Source organism: Crotalus tigris, unplaced genomic scaffold, assembly GCF_016545835.1.
Source record: "Crotalus tigris isolate CLP2741 ecotype Arizona unplaced genomic scaffold, ASM1654583v1 scf7180000017950.1190679, whole genome shotgun sequence".
In the NCBI taxonomy this organism is placed as follows: domain Eukaryota; kingdom Metazoa; phylum Chordata; class Lepidosauria; order Squamata; family Viperidae; genus Crotalus; species Crotalus tigris.
The window spans coordinates 355,354-380,049 of NW_024096740.1; the positions used below are offsets into that span (position 1 = coordinate 355,354).

General features: G+C 45.8%; 1 protein-coding gene and 1 pseudogene across 1 annotated transcript; one reads left to right on the forward strand and one right to left on the reverse strand.

Annotated features, from left to right (window-relative positions):
• Positions 1-3,977: 3,977 nt before the first annotated feature.
• On the reverse strand, positions 3,978-9,680 carry LOC120308801 (zinc finger protein OZF-like). Its single transcript, XM_039345308.1, has 3 exons — positions 9,462-9,680; positions 8,458-8,705; positions 3,978-6,017 (listed from the first exon to the last, which is right to left on the reverse strand). Exon 3 carries the CDS (start codon positions 5,958-5,960, stop codon positions 4,617-4,619), a length of 1,344 nt encoding a protein of 447 aa, XP_039201242.1. The 5' UTR covers positions 5,961-6,017; positions 8,458-8,705; positions 9,462-9,680; the 3' UTR covers positions 3,978-4,616.
• A 1,929-nt stretch (positions 9,681-11,609) lies between these two features.
• On the forward strand, positions 11,610-24,566 carry LOC120308834 (annotated as a pseudogene).
• Positions 24,567-24,696: the final 130 nt, after the last annotated feature.

Here is a 24,696-nt window from a genome sequence, read left to right on the forward strand (position 1 = left end):
ATGAAAAGATCCAAAATGGCGACTCTTTGTTCCTAATCAAAAAGCAGCAGGACTTTGACTGCACAGCATGGCAAAATTTGACCACCATCTAGACTCAGTCCATGCTCTGAAAACAGTCCTCTTGGTTATTTTGAACAATACTTTAAGGATTATATTCACACATCAAACAAAGAAACTCAACACAGGTTCAGTATGTCAATATATGTGTGTATATGTGTGTGAACATACTCAAAAGACAATGTGAAAAAAAGGGGGGAAAATCCCTCCCAAAAAGATAGTAAGAAAAAGAAACATTCAATCTTCATCCTCAGCCAGCATATATTCAACGTCAACATTTTATCACTAAATAAACAACCGGATGCATCTTTGTTGTACCCCACCCCCGATTTCTCCTCTCCAGATCTTCAGTTCTCCTCACTCATCAACAAAGGCCTAGTAAAAAAATAATAAAAATATCTGGGGGCCTTGACTTATGACTAACAACGTATGGCCAGAAATCCATTTCCAGTTGTGCTGATGCGTCAAAGATTTCCTGTACTCTTGAAACATTATATACACATTGTGCCATTTCTGGTGTTTCTGAAGTTGATAAGAATCCACAAATGATCTCTCACATTCTGGGCATTCATAGGGTCTGTCTCCAGTGTGAAGTCGCTGGTGTCGGACCAGGGTTGATTTCCTGGAAAAAACGTTTCCCACATTCGAGGCACTTTTCATTTTTCTCCCCTCTGTGTGTTTTCTCGTGTCTCCTAAGAGCTGAACTGTGTGATAAAAAGAAAACCCTCCAAAAAAGATAATAGGAAAAAGAAACATTCGATCTTTATCCTCAGCCAGCACATATTCAACATCAACACTTTATCATTAAATAAGCATCCTAATTGTAGCCCACCCCCACTTTCTCCTCTCTGAATCTTCAGTTCTCCTCACTGATCCACAAACGGCTAGTAAGAATTAACAAAAATGCCTGGGTGCCTTGATTTAGGACTGTAAGGAATTTATGACTGGAAATCCATGCCAAGTTGTGGCCATAACTTTAGGACTATCTGTATTCTGCAAAACATTATACATACTCCCCAGACATTTATAACTCTTTTGTGTAAACACTCAGGTAAGTTACTAATGCGGCTCTTGTGACCTACAATGTATGTCCTAAGTAAGAAGTGGTTCATTTAATCAAGAGTGTGTCAGGCACATATAAATAACCACAAGTGACCCACCCTTAAGGGCAGGGGTCCATCCCAATCCATGAAGACATTTTTCCCAAAGTTCATCTGAAATCTACGTCATTCAATTCAATGCTGAACTCCGAAGTCTCCAGGAAGGACCAGCAAGCAAAGGATTTCCCACAATCTGAGCATTCGTGGGTTCTTTTGTGGGATTTGAGAGTGCTGATTGTGTCTGGTGGGGGATCCAAGAATTTCCAAGGCTCCATCCTGTATTTCTGTTGATTGTTAGCTTGCAGATAAATCTTTGGAAACAATATTTTATTTTTTTTAAAAAATAGAAATGAAGAATATTTCCTTTTGAGCAAGACAGAGAATCACAGGCTCCTCGTCTTGGAAGGGACCATGAAGGTCTTCTAGTCTGACCCTGTAGTATACACCCCAGACAAAATCTCCATTAAAATTAATTTCATTTTTTTACTTTTATCATATTCCACCTATATTATTTTTATGAATAACTCAAGGCAACAAACACCTCCGACATACTTTCCTCCTCCTATATTCCTTACAACCACCCTGTGAGGTGGGCCAGAGAGAGTGAATGATCCCAGCTGGCTTTCGTGGTCGAGTCACGATTTGAATTCATGGTCTCCGGCTTTCTAACCCATTGCCTTAAACATTAGGCCAGGGGTAGGCAACCTTGGCTCTTTTATGACTCGTGGACTTCAACTCCCAGAATTCCTGAGCCAGCGTGGCTCAGCTTGGAAACCTCTCCCTTTCCCCTCAGCATGGCTGGCTAGGGAATTCTGGGAGTTGAAGTCCACGAGTCATAAAAGAGCCGAGGTTGCCTACCCCTGCACTAGGCCAAACTGGCTCTCCCGGATCAGATAGGTGGAGTTGATTGGGACTAGATTTATTTACGGTTAAAACCGCAGCTGTACACAAAGTTGCCATAATTGCACACATGAAAGCATCACATTAACTGAATTTTGGGTCACATGAAACCCAACCTGGTATCAATCTACAATTCACAGTAAATTGAATATTGCAGCATATTCTCACAAGTGTAATGCTGACTCTACCAGAAACACCAAGGAATCAAGAGGGACGTGTTTCTTCAACCACACAAGAACTTTGCTTGCTCCACAGTGGAGCTTTTATGAAGGATGCTTGGAAAAGAAGACTGGATCGGACAGCTGCGTTGTTCTCTGTGGGGATCCTGCCATATGTGCTGGACAAGGATGGAGGATCCAAGAGACCTCAGCTCCAGAATGGATTGTTTGTAGCTCAGGGTTGAACTGCCTTTGGTGTGCTCTATGAGTTTGGTTGTTTCCTTGCAGATGTTTCATTACTCAACTGGGTAACATTATCACTGCTAAGGATGTTACTTAGAGCTGATAATGTTACCTTGTTGGGCAATGAAAAGCTCAGAGGATACCAAGGTCCTCCCACCAGCTTTGGCCAAAGAGCCCCTCGTTGTCTCAGTGCATTGAGCTTCTCATCCCTCTACCTGTTGAGAGGGAACCTCATCCATTCCTGGGCTGGACCATGGCTCTTGGTCAAAGAAGGGATCTCCTTGGCTTTCTGCAGCCTTCATCCATTCCACCTCCGTATCCAACCCTCAGGGATGGGGGCAGGAAAGGGCTTTGACCGTCGGTTAATAAAGGCAGCTTCTCTGCTGTGGACATTTTGCCTGTGTTTCATCTCCCAGGGTGGGACCCAACAACACAGGGACACTTCAAAGTCCCAGCAATCTACAGCTGCCTTTTTTGGCAGCTGCTAGACGACCTCTTTTTGGTGTTCTCTCTTAACAAGATGGTAAATATTTTAACTCCTGGGAGTTTTTAATGCAAATATCTTCAGGCCTTAGAATGGTGTGTAATAGCCACCGGTGTAATGCTTGGGTGACACTTCATCATGAGCCCTTTCAAAGACTCACACGCAAGCCTCACATTAAATCAGTGGTTCTCAACCTGTGGGTCGGGACCCCATTTGGGGTCGAACGACCATTTCACGGGGGTCGCCAAACAACGCAGTCCGCCATTTTTTCCCCCCTTTTCCTTAGCTGTGCTACTCCCTTTTATTCTATTGGCTTTTGAAAGCCAATAGAATAGACTCTCTTGAATAGAGTCTAATTCTATTGGCTTTCAAAAGCCAATAGGAATTGTCCAGGCTGTCTCTGCCCTGCTGAGCCCGCCAAAAGTCCCATTCTGCAAACGGTGCTGCACCAGTTGAGTAGTCCTCGACTTATGATCGGTTGGGGGTCGCGGCATTAAAAAGGTTAAGAACCACTGCATTAAATGAATTTGGGGTTGTATGAAACACGTGACATCAATTTACAATTCACACTAAATTGATGATATAATTGAAAGTCGCCCTTCTTGTGACCTACGATGTATGTGCTAAGTAAGATGGGGTTCATTTCATCATGAGTGTGTCAGGCACATATAAATAGCCACAAGTGACCCGCCCCTAAGGGCAGGGGTCCATCCCAATCCATGAGGACATTTTTCCCAAAGTTCATCCGAAATCTACGTCCTTCAATTCAATCCTGAAGTCCGAAGTCTCCAGCGAGGAAGGGCGGAGTCCAAAGGATCAAGATGGCGGCTGTTTTGAAGGGCATCACATACACAGCTAAAAAGCAGCAGGACTTTGACTGCAGAGCATGGCACAATCTGACCTCATCTGGACTTTTTTTGATCTCCCTGAAAACAGCCCTCTTGATGATTTTGAACAATAATTTTATTAAGGATTAGATTCACATATCAAAGCAAGAAACCTAATGCAAATATCTGTGTGTGAATATAGGAAAGAGAGGATGTGGTGGTGGGGAAACACCCAGAAAAAGGAACTTTCGATCTTTGTCCTCAACCAGCATATATTCAACATCAACACATTATCACTAAATAAGCAACCGGATGCATCCTGATTGCCCCCACCCCCACTTTCTCCTCTCTGAATCTTCAGTTCTCCTCACTGATCCACAAACGGCTAGTAAGAATTAACAAAAATGCCTGGGTGCCTTGATTTAGGACTGTAAGCAATTTATGGCTGGAAATCCATTCCAAATTGTGGCCATAACTTTAGGACTACCTGTATTCTGCAAAACATTATACATACTCACACATTTATAACTCTTTTGTGTAATCACTCTGGCAAGTTACTAATGCTGCTTTGTGAGGAAAACATTCTCACACCCCCAACACTTGCGCCCTTTTGCCTCATTGTGTACTCTCGTCTAGTATTTGAGGTTGCTTCACTAGAAAAAAACACTTTCCCCATACCAAACATTTGTAGGATTTCCCTTCTGGGACTGTGTGAAGGTCCTGGTGAACAATAAAGTGTGACTTCTGAAAAAAAAAGTTCCCTCATTGTTCACAACTGAAAGGGTAGAGATCTCTGCTATGGACATTCTGATGCATTTTTAGCTTTGATTTACAATGAAAAGTTTTTCTAACACTCTGCATACTTGTGAGGCCTCTCTCCTGTGTGAGTTCTGGTATGCGTGCGAAGTGTTGAAGAATGGGCAAAACATTTCCCACACTCCAGACATTTATGTGGTTTCTCTCCAGTGTGGATTCTCTGATGTATCACAAGATGAATTTTCTGTGAAAAACATTTATCACACTCTGAGCATTTGTGAGGTTTCTCTCCCGTATGGATTCGGCTGTGAATTATAAGGTAAGATGACTGAGCAAATGCTTTCCCACAGTCGAAACATTTGTAGTCTTTTTCCCCCGTGTGAATTTTCACATGGATTTTAAGGGCTGATGCGGTGCTATAAAATCTTCCACATTCGTTGCATTGATATGGCTTCTCCCCTGTGTGGGTTTTTTGATGTCTCCAAAGGTTTCCCTTTAATCTAAAATATTTCCCACATTCTACGCATCTGTATGGCTTCTCTCCTGTGTGGACACTCTGATGCCTTAAAAGGTGTCCATTGTCGGAAAAGCATCTACCGCACTCCACACACCTGTATGGCTTCTCCCCTGTGTGGATTCTCTCATGAATCTGAAGCTCTCTTTGTGTAAGAAAATCTTTCCCACATTCCCCACAATTATAGGGTTTCTCCCTTTTGTGCTCCTTCTGGTGCCTCCGAAACGGAGAATGAAACATAAATCGTCTCTCACATTCTGGGCATTCAAAGGGTCTCTCTCCGGTGTGAATTCTCTGGTGTTGCACCAGGTTTGATTTCCTGGAAAAACATTTTCCGCATTCAAAGCACTTTTCGTTTTTCTCCCCTCTGTGTGTTTTCTCATGAGTCCGAAGACCTGAACTCTGGGTGAAACCTTTTCCACACTCAATGCATTTGTAAGGTTTTATTCCTGCATGAAACTTCTCATGGATCCAAAGTCCTGACTTCCGACGAAAGCTCTTCCCACATTGCCAACACTTGTAAGGTTTCTCCCCTGTGTGAATTCTCTCGTGTTTTCTGAGATAGGCTTTTTTACTGAAAGATTTCCCACATTCCAGACACTGATAGGGTTTCTCTCCAGTGTGGATTTTCTGATGTGTCAGAAGGTGTGACTTTTGACCAAAGCATAAGTGGCATTCCTCACATTTATAGGGTTTTAGTCTAGAGGGGCTTTTGGGATCTTTGGTGTCTTTTCCAGAAAAGGATTTCTCACCCTCCAAATCCTGACTGGATCTGCTTCCCACATGGACCTTCCTGTGGGTCAAAAGGAAGGATCTGCGAGCAAAGGACATCCCACACTCTGAGCATTCATGGGTTCTTTTGTGGTTTTTCGGCGTGCTGCTTGTGTCTGACGGGGGATCCGAGAGTTTCCCAGGCTCCATCCTGTATTTCTGTTGATGTCAGCTTGCAGATAAATCTTTGGAAACAATATTTTATTTCTGTTGAAAAAAATAAAAATGAAGAATAATTTTCCTTTTGAGAAAGGTAGAGAATCACAGGCTAGTCCTCTTGGAAAGGACCATGAAGGTCTTCCAGTCTGATCCTCTGCAGTACACCCCAGAGAAAATCTCCACAGATCTTGTCCCCCCACATCTCTCAGATGCAACCTCTTCCTGCTGTTTATTCTCCCTACCCTTCCCACCTTCCTGGTTCTTGTCCTACGACAAAGTGAAACAGAAGCTCTGAAGCTAGAGGTAGTCCTCAATTTATGAATACAATTGGGGCTGCAATCTCGGTTGTTCAGTGAAGCAGTAGTCATGTGAGAGGCCACGTGGCCACTTCACTCCCTAAACGTAATCCCACAGTCCTGGCTGGGGTCATAAAGTGATCCTGAGCGTTGTTAAGTGGAGGGAGGGAGGCCAGCCAATCACTGTGAGGGTTTCTCAGGGCTGGGCACAGGCCACCCATGAATGGGGGGGGGGCTATTGAAGTGGGATTCAAAGGTGCAGCCATTCCTGGAAGCCTGACCCCCCAGGCTTGGGCATGCAAAGCAGGCCTGATTGATAACAATGCTGGAGCTGGGCCTTAAATGGAAGCCTGGGGCCTTCAGCAGGTTCAGCCAGCTCCAGGCCTGGACTTCAGCCCAGCACTACCCTGTCACTGAGAAACGGGGGCTTAGTCCCCAGACTGGAGGCCTCGGCAACCTTGGGCCATTCTCCAAGCTGCATGTTCCATACTGTTGCTAAGCAACGTGTCCCAAAGGATGTCGGAGCTTTTCCAGGACCTCAAGTCACACGTGGCCTGTGCCAGGACTCACAGAGCCTCTCCTGCCCATTTCAGACAACCCTTATCTGGAACTTTGTCTACTTGTGAAATAGCTTAACAACCACAAAAATGAATGCAGGATTGCAGTCGTTGAGCAAAGCAGTCATTGGATATCTCACTTAATGAAAGCTTCTCTCAGAGGCTGAGATTCCGGACTGGATTGTGGTCATAATAAGAGGAGTACCTAGAGCAGGGATTTCAAATTTCACTCAGGACCACATCAGCATTGCAGTTGCCCTGGGGGGGGGGGGGGCTGGGGGTTTGTGGCCAGGGTGGGTGCAGCCTACTGGATGGGCGTGGATGGAATGGGTGTGGCCTACTGGGTGGCCCTGGCTAGCTCTACATCATTCGCTTCAAGGGTGCCCTGTGGGGGGCCTGGGCAGGAGTGGGACAGATCTGAGGGTCTCTGGCAGAAAGGGGTGGGACCAGGGCAGAGCCCATCAAGCCGGCTATGTGAAGTAGGCGAGGGCCATTTGCTGGCCACTTCTAGGCAATGGTGCATTTCTTCATGCCTCACAAAGGGTGACACCTCCCCAGCATGCACCCAGGAGACGGGGCCAACACAGCAGGGGCTGGTTCCTCGCTGTTTCCAGACGGCCTTGTGGAGCTAAGACTGAATGCGTTTCAGCATAGATGGCCACCACAAAATTGTACATTGGCTCCTGGCCGGCCTGGGCCAGGGCAGAGGGGGCCGTTCCCTCACTGTTCCCAGGATGGCTTTGTGGGCCCCATGAAACCACTTTGCGGGCCGTATCCGGCCCCCGGGCCTTGTGTTTGACGTCTGACCTAGAGGGAATCCCCCAAAATTAAGGCATTGCATAAGGAAAAGAAGAGGCACCATGGACTAGTGGTGTGGAGAGAGCTTATTCCGTGGCCCAGAGGGGTATGGTTTTGGGTGTTACCTCCATCCCGCAGACAGGGCTTTGCTTGTTTGTGCGGCCCAGTTTCTGGCATCCTGTGGCCTGTGCCAGCGCACAGACTGGGGGCTGGGAAACCCTGGGGTAAGCAACCCATTTCTTATTCCCTTTTCTTTCTTTTTCTGATTTTTACATCATGATGTCTTGATCTTCACTTCTTTGCGACCCATTTTATAGATTTTATACTACAAAAAGGGGGGAAATGGATGAGGAAAATTATAGACCAATGAGCCTGACATTAATACTTGGGAAGATCCTGGAAAAAATAATCAAGCAAGGAATCTGTGAACATTTAGAAACCAGCAAGGCTCTTACCAGAAGCCAACATGGGTCTGTCAAAAGCAGATCGCGCCAGACAAAACTTACTGTATTCTTTGACAAATTGACTAAAATAGTGAACAGCGTAACTCTGAAGGCATATTATACCTTGACTTCAGTAAGGCGTGTGACCAAGTAGGCCAGAAACCATTTCTTCATAAGATAAAAAAATGCTGGATAGACAGCATCACTAGATGGATTCAGAACTTGCTGACCAAGAACACTCAACTTGTAGACCTTAACAGAATTACCTTATGCCTTCATCCAGCACGTTGGGAGCAAACCCCAATTTTTCTACATTGCTGTTTTCTCAAATAAACATTTAAATATATATATATAATTATTCTCCAAACCAAGAGTTAGCCAACATTTTACTCACTGTTATAGTTGCAGCTAAGAGGTCTCTAGGTCACTTGTTATGCCTTGGACTCAAGGCCAGGAATGACTCTCACTGCTGATCTGTTTTTCTCCTTAATCGATTGGCCCTTTGTGCAGGAAGCTGCTTCTCCAACTGGGCCACGATTTCCAAATTCTCTAGAAGGGAGTCCTGGCCAAAGATTTGTGTGTCCCGATCCAAGGATGCCCTTTCTCATCTGCAGAGCTCACGGCCACATCCTCACTGGTCTCCTGCAAAGAGAAAGGAAAAAGGCTCAGATGCAGACAGTAATGCTGAACATAATCTATAAATGACCTGGAGTTGGGAAGAGAAAATAGGATTATTTGTTACTGATGCAAAATAATGGGGATAAAATCCTGATTGCAGAGTTTGTTAGGCCAAAATAGAAGAAACCAGCAAGATGAAGTCCAACAAGGACGGATGCAGAGCTGTGAGTAGGAAAACTCAAAGATGAGAGAGAGAGATCAGATGGCGCAGGGCATTTTCTCTGCTCTTTTGGGAGGCTTGAAGGCCATAAAAATTCCAGATAGGCGTTTTGAAAAACATTTACAATTGTGAAAGGCAGCCTTTTAGCCATCAGCTTATTTTATTATCTGCTCACAAGAACAGCCCCCAAACTTTCTTTATACTTTCTAAAACATCCACCAAGGGGCTGCCACATCACAGCGTTTTTTGGGCGAAACAAGAAAAATATAAAGTTTACAAATCCGACTCCTTTTTTTAAAGCAGAAGCAAAATAAACATTAGCATCAAAGCAAGAGATTCATTTTGTTTCCCTTTTGCACTGAGAACAAAGAAATAGCATCTGTTGGGGATGAAGAGAACATGAGCTCAATTCAGTTGATTTTTAGACCTTTTCTTTCCGCCAAACCCTCCCCGTTGCAATCAGGTCCCTCTGTGTTAATAGCACGTTACAAATCTCAATAAGCATTTGAAAGCTCCCTTTACTCCGTTTTTGCCCCTGCTGAGTTTGCATGCTCAGAGACCTTGTGCTCTGACGGACCAAAATGAGAACCTCTGGAGAAAGAAAGGTCCTTCCCGGAACCACGCGGAGCCCCACGGGGGAGCCTTGGACGGGGGATCCAGCGCCGATCCTCCCAGGGCGAAGCGGGACACACGGAGGGAAGCGAAAATCCAGCGAGTGGGAGGGGAGAGGCGGGGGCGGAGCTTCTACGTCCTCTAGGGCTCCTCCCCCGCCTGGCAGCCCCGCCCCTTGGCAGCCTCCGCTCTGCTCCCCTCCCCTCTATTCTGCGTTCCCAGCCAACCACGTGCTCAGAAACCTCCTCTGATCCTCCGATGGGCGTCCGTGTCGAGGGTTCCTCTGCCCATGGGCAGAGTGTCCTCTGTGTAAGCTGAAAGAGGGGCTGCCCCTCCTGCTCCAGTGTGTCTGTGCGCTTGTATGAGGCCAGACAGGTGTCAAAAGTGATCCTTTTTTTTTTCTGTTTTAGGAACTCCGTTCAGAGTTCCAGTAACTGGCAGAAATGTACAGTTCACTTTTTTAATACCTGCTGAAAAATTGGATTGCTGTTTCCGCCTAATTTAATAATAAATATTTAATTTCACTCCCAGGAGCTTTTATTTCAGATGCCTTAAGGCCTTACAGCAGGGGTCTTCAAACTTGGCCCTTTTATGATTTGGGGACTTCAACTCCCAGAGATCTTCAGCCAGCGTCCCTACCTGAGGGATTCTGGGAGTTGAAGTCTCCAAGTCACGAAAGGGCCAAGTTTGAAGACCTCTGTCTTACAGCGATCTCTAATAGCCTCCATCCTCAGAGTTTAAGTTGGGTGGGGCCCCTGAGCATGGATGGGTTTTCTTAGGTTCTCCTTATTGGTCACCTGCCAATCCCCAGAGCCCACCGGACAGGAAAGAAGAGAGTTTGGGGGAGCAGCCCAGATCTCGCGCTTGTTCCCATAGAGCCAATACGAATGCAACAGGGAAGCAAGCCTCTTAAGCCACTGCAAAATGGAAATCATTTCAATTTTTTTAATTTGTAGTTATATCCACTTTTATTGTTTTTACAAATAATTCAAATCAGGGAACGTATCCCATTTCTTCCTCCTCCTGTTTTCCTCACAACAACCCTGTGAGGTGGGTTAGGCTGAGAGAGTGACCCGCCCAAGGTGGGACTGGAATTCACGGTCTCCTGTGAGCTTTCTAACCCGGGGCCTTAACCACTAGGCCTTGCTGCATGTCCTAGGAAGGTGTTGATTGCCGTTTCCTCCTAACTGGACAATAAATATTTAATTTCACTCCCAGGAGCTTTTAATTCAGATGCCTTCTTAGCGCCTTACAGCAGGGGTCTTCCAACTTGGGGACTTCAACTCCCAGAATTCCTGAGCCAGCCATGCTGAGGGGAAAGGGAGAGGTTTCCAAGCTGAGCCACGCTGGCTCAGGAATTCTGGGAGTTGAAGTCCACGAGTCATAAAAGAGCCAAGGTGGCCTACCCCTGGCCTAGTGGGCTCAGGGGATTGGGAGATGGGCAACAAGGAGAATGTGAGAACACCCATCCATGCTCAGGGGTCCCACCCAATTTAAACTCTCAGGATGGAGGGTCAGGGAATCTCTGCAGTACAGGCTTTTAGAGACCCCAGTCTTACAGGGGTCTTCAAGCTTGGCCCTTTTATGACTTGTGGACTTCCACTCCCAGAATCCCTCAGATAGGCAGACTGGCTGAAGAATTCTGGGAGTTGAAGTCCCCAACTCATAAAAGGGCCAAGCTTGAAGACCCCTGCTGTAAGGCGTTCAGAAGGCATCTGAATTAAAAGCTCCTGGGAGTGAAATTAAATATTTTACTATCCAGTTAGGCGGAAATCTTTCAGCAGGTATAAAAAAGGGTTAGGGCCGCATACAAACACACAGACACACTGGAGCAGGAGGGGCAGCCACTCTTTCAGCTTGCACAGAGGACACTCTGCCCATGGGCAGAGGAACCCGCGACACCAACGCCCATCGGAGGATCAAAGGAGGTTTCGGAGGACGTGGTCGCGGCTGGGAAGGCAGATTAAGAGGGGGGGGAGGCCGGGAGGGTGGAAAGGGAGCGGAGGCTGCCAAGGGGCGGGGCTGCAAGGCGGGGGCGGAACCCGAGCGCAGAAACTCCGCCCCCTCCCCTCCCCCTTCTTGGATTTCCGCTTCCCTCCCCGTGTCCCTCTTTGCCCTGGGAGGATCGGCGCTGGATCTCTTTGGGGTATTCCCCGTGCAGGATCGGCGCTGGATTCCCCCGCCCAAGGCTCCCGATGGTTCCGGGAAGGACCTTTCTTTCTCAAGAGGTTCTCATTGTGGTCCGTCATTTCTTATTGTGGTCCGTCTCTGAGCATGCAAATTCAGCACGTGCAGGGGCAAAAATGGAGTAAAGGGAGCTTTCAAATGCTTATTGAGATTTGTAACGTGCTATTAACACAGAGGGACCTGATTGCAACGGGGAGGGTTTGGCGGAAAGAAAAGGTCTAAAAATCAACTGAATTGAGCTCATGTTCTCTTCATCCCCAACAGATACTATTTCTTTGTTCTCAGTGTAAAAGGGAAGCAAAATGAATCTCTTGTCTTGATGCTAATGTATATTTTGCTTCTGCTTTAAAAAAAGGAGTTGAATGTGTAAACTTTATATTTTTCTTGTTTCGCCCAAAAAACGCTGTGATGTGGCAGCCCCTTGATGGATGTTTTAGAAAGTATAAAGAGAGTTTGGGGGCTGTTCTTGTGAGTAGATAATAAAATAAGCTGATGGCTAAAAGGCTGCCTTTCACAATTGTAAATGTTTTTCAAAACGCCTATCTGGAATGTTTGTGGCCTTTAAGCCTCCCAAAAGAGCAGGGAAAATGCTGTGCCCCATCTGATCTCTCTCTCTCATCTTCCTTTGAGTTTTCCTACTCACAGCTCTGCATCCGTCCTTGTTGGACTTCATCTTGCTGGTTTCTTCTATTTTGGCCTATCAAGCTCTTCAATCAGGATTTTATCCCCATTATTTTGCATCAGTAACAAATAATCCTATTTTCTCTTCCCAACTCCAGGTCATTTATAGATTATGTTCAGCATTACTGTCGGCATCTGAGCCTTTTTCCTTTCTCTTTGCAGGAGACCAGTGAGGATGTGGCTGTGAGCTCTGCAGAGGAGAAAGAACGTTCTTGGATCGAGACCCACAAATGTTTGGCCAGGACTCCATTCTAGAGAATTTGGAAATCGTGGCCCAGTTGGAGAAGCAGCTTCCTGCACAAAGGGCCAATCGATTAAGGAGAAAAACTGATCAGCAGTGAGGGTCATTCCTGGCCTTGACTCAGAGGTGGAACAAGTGACCTAGAGACCTCTTAGCTGCAACTATAATGGTGAGTAAACAAATATTGATTAAGTCTTGGTTTGGAGAATAATCATACATTTTTTAAATCTTTATTTGAGAAAACAGCAATGTAGAAAAATTGGGGTTTGCATAAGGCATAAGGTAATTCTGTTAAGGTCTACAAGTTGAGTGCTCTTGGTCAACAAGTTCTGAATCCATCTAGTGATGCTGTCTATCCAACATTTTTTTATCTTATGAAGAAGTGGTTTCTGGCCTACTTGGTCACACGCCTTACTGAAGTCAAGGTATAATATGCCTTCAGAGTCATGCTGTTCACTATTTTAGTCACTTTGTCAAAGAATACAGTAAGATTTGTCTGGCGCGATCTGCTTTTGACAGACCCATGTTGGCTTCTGGTAAGAGCCTTGCTGGTTTCTAAATGTTCACAGATTCCTTGCTTGATTATTTTTTCCAGGATCTTCCCAAGTATTCATTGGTCCCTAATTTTCTGCATCCATATTCCCCCTTTTTGTAGTATCTTATAAAATCTATAAAATAGGTTGCAAAGACTTACCCCAGGGTTTCCCAACCCCCGCTCTGTGGGTTGGCACAGGCTGCAGAATGCCAGAAACTGGGCTGCACAAACAAACAAAGCCCTGTCTGTGGGATGGAGGTAACACCCAAAACCATACCCCTCTGGTCCACAGAATAACCTCTCTACATGGCACTGGTCCATGGTGCCTCTTCTCTTCCTTATGCAATGCCTTAATTTTGGGGGGTTCCCTCTAGGTACTCCTCCTATTATGACCACAATTCAGTCTGCAATCTCAGCCTCTGAGAGAAGTTTTCATTAAGTGAGATATCCTATGACCCCATTGCTCAACGACTGCAATCCTGCATTCATTTTTGTGGTTGTTAAGCTACTTCACAAGTAGACGAAGTTCCAGATAAGGGTGTCTGAAGTGGGCAGGAGAGGCCCTGTGAGTCCTGGCACAGGCCACGTGCGACTTGAGGGGGTCCTGGAGATGCTTTGGGACACATTGTTTAGCAACAGTATGAAGCATGCGGCTTGGAGAATAACTCAAGACTGCCAAGGCCTCCAGTCTGGGGATTAAGCCCCCGTTTCTCAATGTCAGGATAGTGCTGGGCTGAAATCCAGGCCTGGAGTCAGTCGGAGCTGGCTGAACCTCCATTTAAGGCCCAGCTGCAGTACTGTTGTCAATCAGGCCTGCTTTGCACGCCTGAGCTTGGGTGGTCAGGCTTCCAGGAATGGCTGCACCTTTGAATCCCACTTCAATAGCCCCCCAATTCATGGGTGGCCTGTGCCTCATCTCCAGGCCATCCCCAGCCCTGAGAAACCCCCACAGCCATTGGCTGGGGCTCCCCCCTCCGCTTAAGAATGCTCAAGACCACTTCATAACCTCAACCAGGACTGTGGGATTACCTTTGGGGAGTGAAGTGGCCACGTGGCCTCTCACATGACTACTGCTTTACTGAACAGCCAAGATTGCAGCCCCAACTGTATTCATAAATTGAGGACTACCTCTAGTTTCAGAGCTTCTGTTTCACTTTGTCGGACAAGAACCAAGGAGGAGGGAAGGGTAGAGACAATGAACAGCAGGAACAGGTTGCATCTGAGAGATGTGGGGGGGGACACAAAATCAGTGGATGTTTTCTCTGGGGTGTACTGCAGAGGGTCAGACTGGAAGAACTTCATGGTCCCTTCCAAGAGGACTAGCCTGTGATTCTGTACCTTTCTCAAAAGGAAATATTATTCTTCATTTCTATTTTTTTTAACAGAAATAAAATATTGTTTCCAAAGATTTATCTGCAAGCTAACAATCAACAAAAATACAGGATGGAGCCTGGGAAACTCTCGGATCCCCTGTCAGACACAAGCAGCACTCCGAAAAATCACAAAAGAACCCATGATTGCTCAGAGTGTGGGAAATCCTTTGCTCGCAGATCCCTCCTTTTGACCCACAGGAAGGTCCATGTGGGAAGCGGATCCAGTCAGGATTTGGAGGGTGAGAAATCCTTCTTTCGAAAAGACCACAAAGATTCCAAAAGCCCTGCCAGACTAAAACCCCATAAATGTGAGGAATGTGATTTATGCTTTGGTCAAAAGTCAGACCTTCTTAGACATCAGAAAATCCACACTGCAGAGAAACCTTATCAGTGTCTGGAATGTGGGAAATCTTTCAGTAAAAAAGCCTATCTCAGAAAACACGAGAGAATTCACACAGGGGAGAAACCTTACAAGTGTTGGGAATGTGGCAAGAGCTTTTCTTGGAATTCATATCTTTGGGTCCATAAGAAGATTCATGCGGGAATAAAACCTTACAAATGCTTTGAGTGTGGGAAAGGTTTCGTCCGGAGTTCAGGTCTTAGGACTCATCAGAAAACACACAGAGGGGAGAAAAACGAAAAGTGCCCCGAATGCGGGAAATGTTTTTCCACAAAATCAAATCTGGGGCAACATCAGAGAATTCACACCAGAGAGAGACCCTATGAATGCCCAGAATGTGACAGACAATATATGTTTCCTTATGAACTTCGGAGACACCAGAAATGGCACCAAGGAGAGCTACCCTATAAATGTGGAGAGTGTGGGAAAAGTTTTAGTTCGCCAGCCCATATTAAGAATCATGAGAGAATCCACACAGGGGAGAAGCCATACAAATGTGTGGAGTGTGGGATGTGCTTTTCCGAAAAACAAAACCTTGGAAGGCATGAGAGGCTCCACACAGGAGAGAAGCCATACAGATGCCTAGAATGTGGGAAATGTTTTGCTCAACAGGGAGCCCTTTGGAGACATCATAAAATCCACAGAGAGCATCCATATCAATGCGGAGAGAAGCCATATCAATGCAACGAATGTGGAAGATTTTATAGCACCCCCTCAGCCCTTAAAAGCCATATAAAAATTCACACAGGGGAGAAAAGCTACAAATGTTTAGACTGTGGGAGAGCATTTGCTCGTTCATCTTCCTTTATAAGTCACAGCCAAATCCATATAGGAGTGAAACCTCACAAATGCTCGGAGTGTGATAAATGTTTTTCACGGAAAGATACTCTTGTGATACATCAGAAAATCCACACGGGAGAAAAACCATATAAATGTCTGGAGTGTGATAAATGTTTTTCACGGAAAGATACTCTTGTGATACATCAGAAAATCCACACGGGAGAAAAACCATATAAATGTCTGGAGTGTGGGAAATGTTTTGCCCATCCTTCATCACTTCGCAAGCACACCAGAAGTCACATAGGAGAGCGGCCTTAGAAGTGTGCAGAGATTTTCATTGTAAATCAAAGCTAAAAATGCACCCGAAAGTCCATAGCAGAGATAAATCTCCTCAGTTGTGAACTATTTTTTTCAACAGTCACATGTTAACGTTTTCTAGGAACATCACAGAGTCCCAGAAGGGAAATCCTAGAAATGTTTGTTGTGGGAAAAATACTTTTTCTAGTGAAGCAAGCTCAAATACTAGGAGAGAGTACACAACGAGGCAAAAGGGTGTAAGTGTTGGGTGTGTGATGTTTTCCTCAGAAAGCCGCATGAGTAACATACCAGAGTGATTATACAGAACAGTTATAAATGTGTGGGGTATGTATAATGTTTTGCAGAATACAGATAGTCCTAAAGTTATGGCCACAACTTGGCATGGATTTCCAGTCATAAATTCCTTACAGTCCTAAATCAAGGCACCCAGGCATTTTTGTTAATTCTTACTAGCCGTTTGTGGATCAGTGAGGAGAACTGAAGATTCAGAGAGGAGAAAGTGGGGGTGGGCTACAATTAGGATGCTTATTTAATTATAAAGTGTTGATGTTGAATATGTGCTGGCTGAGGATAAAGATTGAAAGTTTCTTTTTCCTATTATCTTTTTTGGAGGGTTTTCTTTTTATCACACAGTTCAGCTCTTAGGAGATATGAGAAAACACACAGAGGGGAGAAAAATGAAAAGTGCCTCGAATGTGGGAAACGTTTTTCCAGGAAATCAACTCTGGTCCGACACCAGCGACTTCACACTGGAGACAGACCCTATGAATGCCCAGAATGTGACAGATGATTAATGGATTTTTATCAACTTCATTGACACCAGAAATGGAACAATGTACCGTATATATAATGTTTGCAGAGTACAGGAAGTCTTTGACGCATCAGCACAGGAAGTCTTTGACGCATCAGCACAAGTGGAAATTGATTTCTGGCCATAAGTTGTTAGTCATAAGTCAAGGCCCTCAGATATTTTTGTTATTTTTTTACTAGGCCTTTGTTGATCAATGAGGAGAACTGAAGATCTGGAGTGGAGAAAACGTGGAGAGGGGTAGAACGAAGATGCATCCGGTTGTTTATTTAGTGATAAAATGTTGATGTTGAATATATGCTGGCTGAGGATGAAGATCAAATGTTTCTTTTTCTTACCATCTTTTTGGAGGGATTTTTTTTTTTTTTGCTTTTTTCACATTGTCTTTTTTATATGTTCACACAGACACACACACACATAGACATACTGAACCTGTGTTGAGTTTCTTTGTTTGATGTGTGAATATAATCCTTAAAGTATTGTTCAAAATAACCAAGAGGACTGTTTTCAGAGCATGGACTGAGTCTAGATGGCGGTCAAATTGTGCCATGCTGTGCAGTCAAAGTCCTGCTGCTTTTTGGTTAGGAACAAAGAGCCGCCATTTTGGATCTTTTGACTCCATCCCCCCTTGGTGGACACTTCTGACTTCCAGGGTTGGATTCAAAGGGGTACATTTTGGGTGAACTTTAGGAAAAATGTCCTGGGGATTTGGATGGACCCCCGCTGTTAAGGACGGGCCATTAGTGGCTCCCTACACGTGCCTCACACACTCATTTATTTATTTATTTCTAAAATTTATATGCTGCCCAATCCCAAGGGACTCAGGGCGGCGTACAAAATTTAAAACAATAATATGACAATAAAACAATAAAATAAATACATTCATACAGCGTGTCCGATCATATCCCGCCCCCCCCCCCGGGGACATCAGCCCCAGGCCTGCCGGAACAGGAGAGTTTTAATGGCTTTTTTAAAGGCCGGCAGGGTGGGAGTAGTTTGAATCTTGGGGGGGGGGGAGTCATGATTCAATGCACCACACCTTACAGTGCATTCAGAAAATATTCAGACCCTCTTTCACTTTTTGTAAATTTTGTTATGCAGCAGCCTGATTCTACAGTTGTTGAAATTCTTTTTTTCCTCATTAATCTACACTCAGTACCCCATAATGACAAAGTGAAAACCGAATTTTAGAAATGTCTGTAAATTTTTTAAAAGAAAAAACTGAAATATCACATTGGCACAAAGTATTCAGAGCCTTCACTCAGTATTTTGTGGAAGCACCTTTGGCATCAATTATACCCTCCAGTCTTTTGGGGTGTGAGTCTTTTGGGGTGTGACGCCACAAGCTTTGCATACCTGGATTGCGGGATGGGATGAGTATTCTCCAAAGTGCCTAAAGGCAGGTCAAGAAGCAACAAATGGAAACTAATCAAGGAGAAAAGCAACCTAGAACTAAGGAGAAACTTCCTGACAGTTAGAACAATTAACCAGTGGAACAACCTGCCTCCAGAAGCGGTGAATGCTCCAACCGTGGAAGTTTTTAAGAGACTGGACAGCCATTTGTCCAAAATGGTATAGGGCAGTGGTTCTCAACCTTTCTAATGCCGTGACCCCATAATACAGTTCCCCATGTTGTGGTGACCCCCAAGTGGGTGTGGCCACCAATAAGAGGGAGTAAGACAGCTAGGGAAAAAATGGCGGACAGCGTGGTTTGGCGACCCCCATGAAATGGTCGTTTGACCCCAAATGGGGTCCCGACCCACAGGTTGAGAACCACTGGTATAGGGTTTCCTGCCTGAGCAGGGGGGTTGGACTAGATGACCTCATGTGTTTTAGCGATCCCCTGGATTGGTGGATTTTCTGCCATTCCTTGCAAATGCTCTCAATCTTAGTTAGCTTGGACGGCTGCAGCATAACAAAATCGACAAAAGCGAAGGGGGTCTTAATCCCTTCTGAGTCAACTGTAGTGCCTGATGGGCTCAGAAGCTGGGATCCTACCCAACTCCTATTGGCTACATCAGGGGGTCTTCTGGCATTTTCCTGTCCCCTCCAAGCACAGGGTAGGGCCCCCTGTGAGCACCTTGATCCAGACACCTGGTTCCCCAGAGGCATCTGGTTCCGTGATGCTCCTCAGGTCTTATGGAAGCTCTCTCCATGGATTTAAGGCTCTTTGGGAACAAGGTCCAGTGCTGGGCTGCACGGAAGGTCAACTGAAACGAGGAAAAAGATCCCCTTGTGTTGCTTTCATGCTGCTAATTCCTCCGCTTTCCCCCCCCCTCGTGTGAGCATTTCGCTCCTTTTGTCCACAAAGGGGGTTTCATTAGTCCTGGTTCCCCCCCCCCCGTGGGGGGCTCTCTTCCCTTCCCAGCTCAAGGGAGAGCGGCTGAGTTTGGATCGATCCCCCCCCCCCTTTCAGCCAAGAGCTCAGGCACAGCTGGAGAGAGAGAGAGAGCCATGGAAGTTCAGTACAGGCAGCCATCAATCTGCTTCCATTTGATGTTATGACAGACACTCCCCCCCCCAAAAGAGTACTTTATGACCCAGATCTAGATACATATTTATTCTCATTTATTTATTATCACATTTAGAAACCATCCATCTCACAGAGCGAGTGATTGGCCTGGTTGGGAAAAACATCTCTCCATCTATCTGATTCTACGGCTCTCTTCTTGGAAGGGATTCCAGGAGATGCCTAAAACAGGCACCGCTCTTTGGGCAGCTGCCCAGCCTCACACAAACGCTGGAGCAGGAAGAGCTGCCCCGCTTCCAGCGGTCAGAGAGGGACGCTCTTCCCATGGGCAGAGGAAACCTCGACACCGGCGCCCATCGGAGGAGGAGAGGAGGTTTCGGAGCACGTGATGCTGGTTGGGAGGGGGGAAGGGAAGAGGCGGCCTAGGGGCGGGGCTGCCAGGTGGAGGCGGAGCCCGAGAGGAGAGCAGAAGCCCCGCCTCCGCCTCTCTCCTCCCACTCGCTGGATTTCCGCTTTCCTCCCGCGTGTCTCGCTTCGACCTGGCAGGATCGGCGCCGGATCCCTCGGGAGAGGCTTCTGGGTCTTACTTCGGGGAGGTTTGGCTGCTCCCCCTCCGGCCTTTGGGGCGCCCCTCCCGCCAGGAGAGCTTCCCCCCCCCCCGCCAGGAGAAAGGTAGCTGCGGATCCGCCTCTTCGGCTTGCCGGGTTTTCCTTGGGGAGATTCGGCTCTGGCGTCGCCTGCAGGGAGCGGATCCCTCCCCTCCCTCCTGGGGGGCAAAGGGGGATCCCTCCCCGGGCTGGGTCTGCCCCCTCCTCGCCCGGCCAGGGCTCCCCGCGGAGCTCCAGGTGGATCCGGGAAGGAGATTTTAGGGAAAGGTCTCTATGTGGTCCGTTAGAGCAGGAGGTCTCTGGGCATCCCGCAAGTGCGGCTGAACAAATGGAGTAAACGGAGCTTTAAAGGGTTTATGAAGATTTGTAATGTGGTATTAACACATCATTTCGTATCCTCAACAAATAATTCCATATTCTCTTCCTGTTTCCAGGTGATTTACAGATTATGTTCACCATCTGAGCTGTTTTCATTTCTCTTTGCAGGAGACCAGTGAGGATGTGGCCGTGAGCTCTGCAGAGGAGAAAGAACGTTCTTGGATCGAGACCCACAAATCTTTGGCCGGGACTCCATTCTAGAGAATTTGGAAATCGTGGTCCAGTTGGAGAAGCAGCTTCCTGCACAAAGGGCCAATTGATTAAGGCGAAATCAAACTGATCAGCAGTGAGGGTCATTCCTGGCCTTGAGTCAGAGGGTGTAATAGGTGACCTAGAGGCCTCTTAGCTGCAACGATAACGGTGAGTAAACAAATGTCAATTAACTCTTGGTTTGGAGAGTAATCATACATTTTTTAAATATTTATTTGAGAAAACAGCAATGTAGAAAAATTGAGTTTTGCTCCCAAGATACTGGATGAAGGCATAAGGTAATTCTGTTAAGGACTACATGTTGAGTGCTCTTGGTCAGCAAGTTCTGAATCCATCTAGTGATGCTGTCTATCCAACATTTTTTTATCTTATGGAAAAGTGGTTTGTAGCCTACTTTGTCACATGCCTTGCTGAAGTCAAGGTATATTATGCCTTCAGAGTTAACGCTGTTCACTATTTTAGTCACTTTGTCAAAGAATACAGTACGTTTTGTACTTCGTCTACTTGTGAAGTAGCTTAACAACCACAAAAATGAATGCAGGATTGCAGTCATTAGCAAAACGGTCATTTTATAAAATCTATAAAATGGGTCGCAAAGAAGTGAGGATCAAGACATCATGATGTAAAAATCAGAAAAAGAAAGAAAAGGGAATAAGAAATGGATCGCTTACCCCAGGGTGACCCAGCCCCCAGTCTGGGAATGCCAGAAACTGGGCCGCGCAAACAAGCAAAGCCCTGTCTGCCGGATGCAGAAAGCATGCAAAACCATACCTCTCTCCACAGTACTGGTCCATGGTGCCTCTTCTTTTCCTTATGCAATGCCTTAATTTGGGGGGATTCCCTCTAGGTACTCCTCTTATTATGACCACAATCCAGTCCGGAATCTCAGCCTCTGAGAGAAGCTTTCATTAAGTGAGATATCCTTTGACCCCTTTGCTCAACGACTGCAATCCTGCATTCATTTTTGTGGTTGTTAAGCTACTTCACAAGTAGACGAAGTTCCAGATAATGGTTGTCTGAAGTGGGCAGGAGAGGCCCTGTGAATCCTGGCACAGGCCACGTGCGACTTGCAAGGGTCCTGGACAAGCTCGGAGATGCTTTGGGACAAGTTGCTTAGCAACAGTATGGAACATGCGGCTTGGAGAATGGCCCAAGGTTGCCGAGGCCTCCAGTCTGGGGACTAAGCCCCCGTTTCTCAGTGACAGGGTAGTGCTGGGCTGAAGTCCAGGCCTGGAGTCAGTGGGAAGCTGGCTGAGCCTGCTGAAGGCCCCAGGCTTCCATTTAAGGCCCAGCTCCAGCATTGTTGTCAATCAGGCCTGCTTTGCAAGGCTGAGCTTGGGGGGGGGGTCAGGCTTCCAGGAACTGCTGCACCTTTGAATCTCACTTCAATAGCCCCCCCACCCCAATTCATGGGTGGCCTGTGCCTCATCTCCAGGCCATCCTCAACCCCCACAGCCATTGGCTGGGGCTCCCCCCTCCACTTAAAAAACGCTCAAGATCACTTAATGACCCCAACCAGGACTGTGGGGTTACATTTGGGGAGTGAAGTGGCCACGTGGCCTCTCACATGACTACTGCTTTACTGAACAGCCAAGATTGCAGCCCCAATTGTATTCATAAATTGAGGACTACCTCTAGCTTCAGAGCTTCTGTTTCACTTTGTCGTAGGACAAGAACCAAGGAGGAGGGAAGGGTGGAGGCAATGAACAGCAGGAAGAGGTTGCATCTGAGAGATGTGGGGGGACAAAATCAGTGGAGATTTTCTCTGGGGTGTATTTCAGAGGGTCAGACTGGAAGACCTTCATGGTCCCTTCCAAGAGGACTAGCCTGTGATTCTCTACCTTTCTCAAAAGGAAATATTCTTTATTTTTATTTTTTTCAACAGAAATAAAATATTGTTTCCAAAGATTTATCTACAAGCTGACAATCAACAAAAATACAGGATGAAGCCTGGGAAACTCTCGGATTCCCCGTCGGACACAAGCAGCACTCCGGAAAACCACAAAAGAACCCATGAATGCTCAGAGTGTGGGAAATCCTTTGCTCGCAGATCCCTCCTCTTGACCCATAGGAAGGTCCATGTGGGAAGCGGATCCAGTCAGGATTTGGAGGGTGAGAAATCCTTTTCTGGAAAAGACGCCAAAGCTCTCAGAAGCCCCCCCAGATTAAAACCTTACAAATGTGAGGAATGTGACTTATGCTTTGGTCAAAAGTCACGCCTTCTTAGACATCAGAAAATCCACACTGCAGAGAAACCCTATCAGTGTCTTGAATGTGGTAAATTTTTCCGTGAAAAAGTCACCCTCAGAAGGCACGAGAGAATTCACACAGGGGAGAAACCTTACAAGTGTTGGGAATGTGGGAAGAGCTTTTCTCACACGGGAAGTCTTTGGTCCCACGAGAAGGCTCATGCAGGAATAAAATCTTACAAATGCTTTGAGTGTGGAAAATGTTTCACCCGGAGTTCAGGTCTTAGGACTCATGAGAAAACACACAGAGGGGAGAAAAACGAAAAGTGCCTCGAATGCGGGAAATGTTTTTCCACGAAATCAAATCTGGGGCAACATCAGAGACGTCACACTGGAGAGAGACCCTATGAATGCCCAGAATGTGACAGACGATTTATATTTCCTTGTCAACTTCGGAGACACCAGGAATGGCACAAAGGGGACTTATTCTATAAATGTGGGGAGTGTGGAAAAAGTTTTAGTTCGCTAGCTGATTTTAAGAATCACGAGAGAGTCCACACAGGGGAGAAGCCATACAAATGTGTGGAGTGTGGGAAATGCTTTACCCAAAAACAAAGCCTTGGAGCCCATCAGAAGCTCCACACAGGAGAGAAGTCGTACAGATGCCTAGAATGTGGAAAATGTTTTGCTCAAAGGGCAACTCTTTGGAGACATCATAAAACCCACAGAGGAGAGAAGCCATATCAATGCAACGAATGTGGAAGATTTTATACCACCGCATCATCCCTTAAAAGCCATATAAAAATTCACACGGGAGAAAAGCTACAAATGTTTAGACTGTGGGAAAGCATTTGCTCGTTCATCTTACCTTATAAATCATAGCCGAATCCATACGGGAGAGAAACCTCACAAATGCTCAGAGTGTGATAAATGTTTTTCGCAGAAATATAGTCTTGTAATACATCAGAGAATCCACACGGGAGAAAAACCATATAAATGTCTGGAGTGTGGGAAATTTTTTGCCCAACCTTCATCACTTTGCGCGCACACCAGAAGTCACACAGGAGAGCGGCCCTACAAGTGTGCAGGATGTGAGAAAGATTTTCACTGTAAATCAAAGCTAAAAATGCACCAGAAAGTCCATAGCAGCAATAAATCTCAGTTGTGAACATTTTTTTTCAACAGTCACATCTTAACATTTTCTAGGAACATCATTGTTAGTTCTTAGTAGCCGTTTGTTGATCAGTGAGGAGAGCGGAAGATCCAGAGAGGAGAAAATGGGGGCAATTAGGATGCATCCGGTTGCTTATTTAGTGATAAAGTGTTGATGTTGAATATGTGCTGGCTGAGGATAAAGATCGAATGTTTCTTTTTCCTATTATCTTTTTTGGAGGGTTTTCTTTTTATCACAGAGTTCAGCTCTTAGGAGACACGAGAAAACACACAGAGGGGAGAAAAATGAAAAGTGCCTCGAATGTGGGAAACGTTTTTCCAGGAAATCAACCCTGGTCCGACACCAGCGACTTCACACTGGAGAGAGACCCTATGAATGCCCAGAATGTGACAGATGATTAGTGGATTCTTATCAACTTCAGAAACACCAGAAATGGCACAATGTGTATATAATGTTTCAAGAGTACAGGAAATCTTTGACGCATCAGCACAACTGGAAATGGATTTCTGGCCATAAGTTGTTAGTCATAAGTCAAGGCCCCCAGATATTTTTGTCATTTTTTTTACTAGGCCTTTGTTGATGAGTGAGAAAAACTGAAGATCTGGAGAGGAGAAAACGGGGGTGGGGTATAACAAAGATGCATCCAGTTGTTTATTTAGTGATAAAATTTTGACGTTGAATATATGCTGGCTGAGGATGAAGATCAAATGTTTCTTTTTCTTACCATCTTTTTGGAGGGATTTTTTTTTTGCTTTTTTTTCACATTGTCTTTTTCATATGTTCACACACACACATAGACATACTGAACCTGTGTTGAGTTTCTTTGTTTGA

Bases quoted from the DNA above. Each gene is read 5' to 3' on its own strand.
- LOC120308801 (XM_039345308.1), bottom strand. From the start codon at position 5,960: ATGGAGCCTGGGAAACTCTCGGATCCCCCGTCAGACACAAGCAGCACG.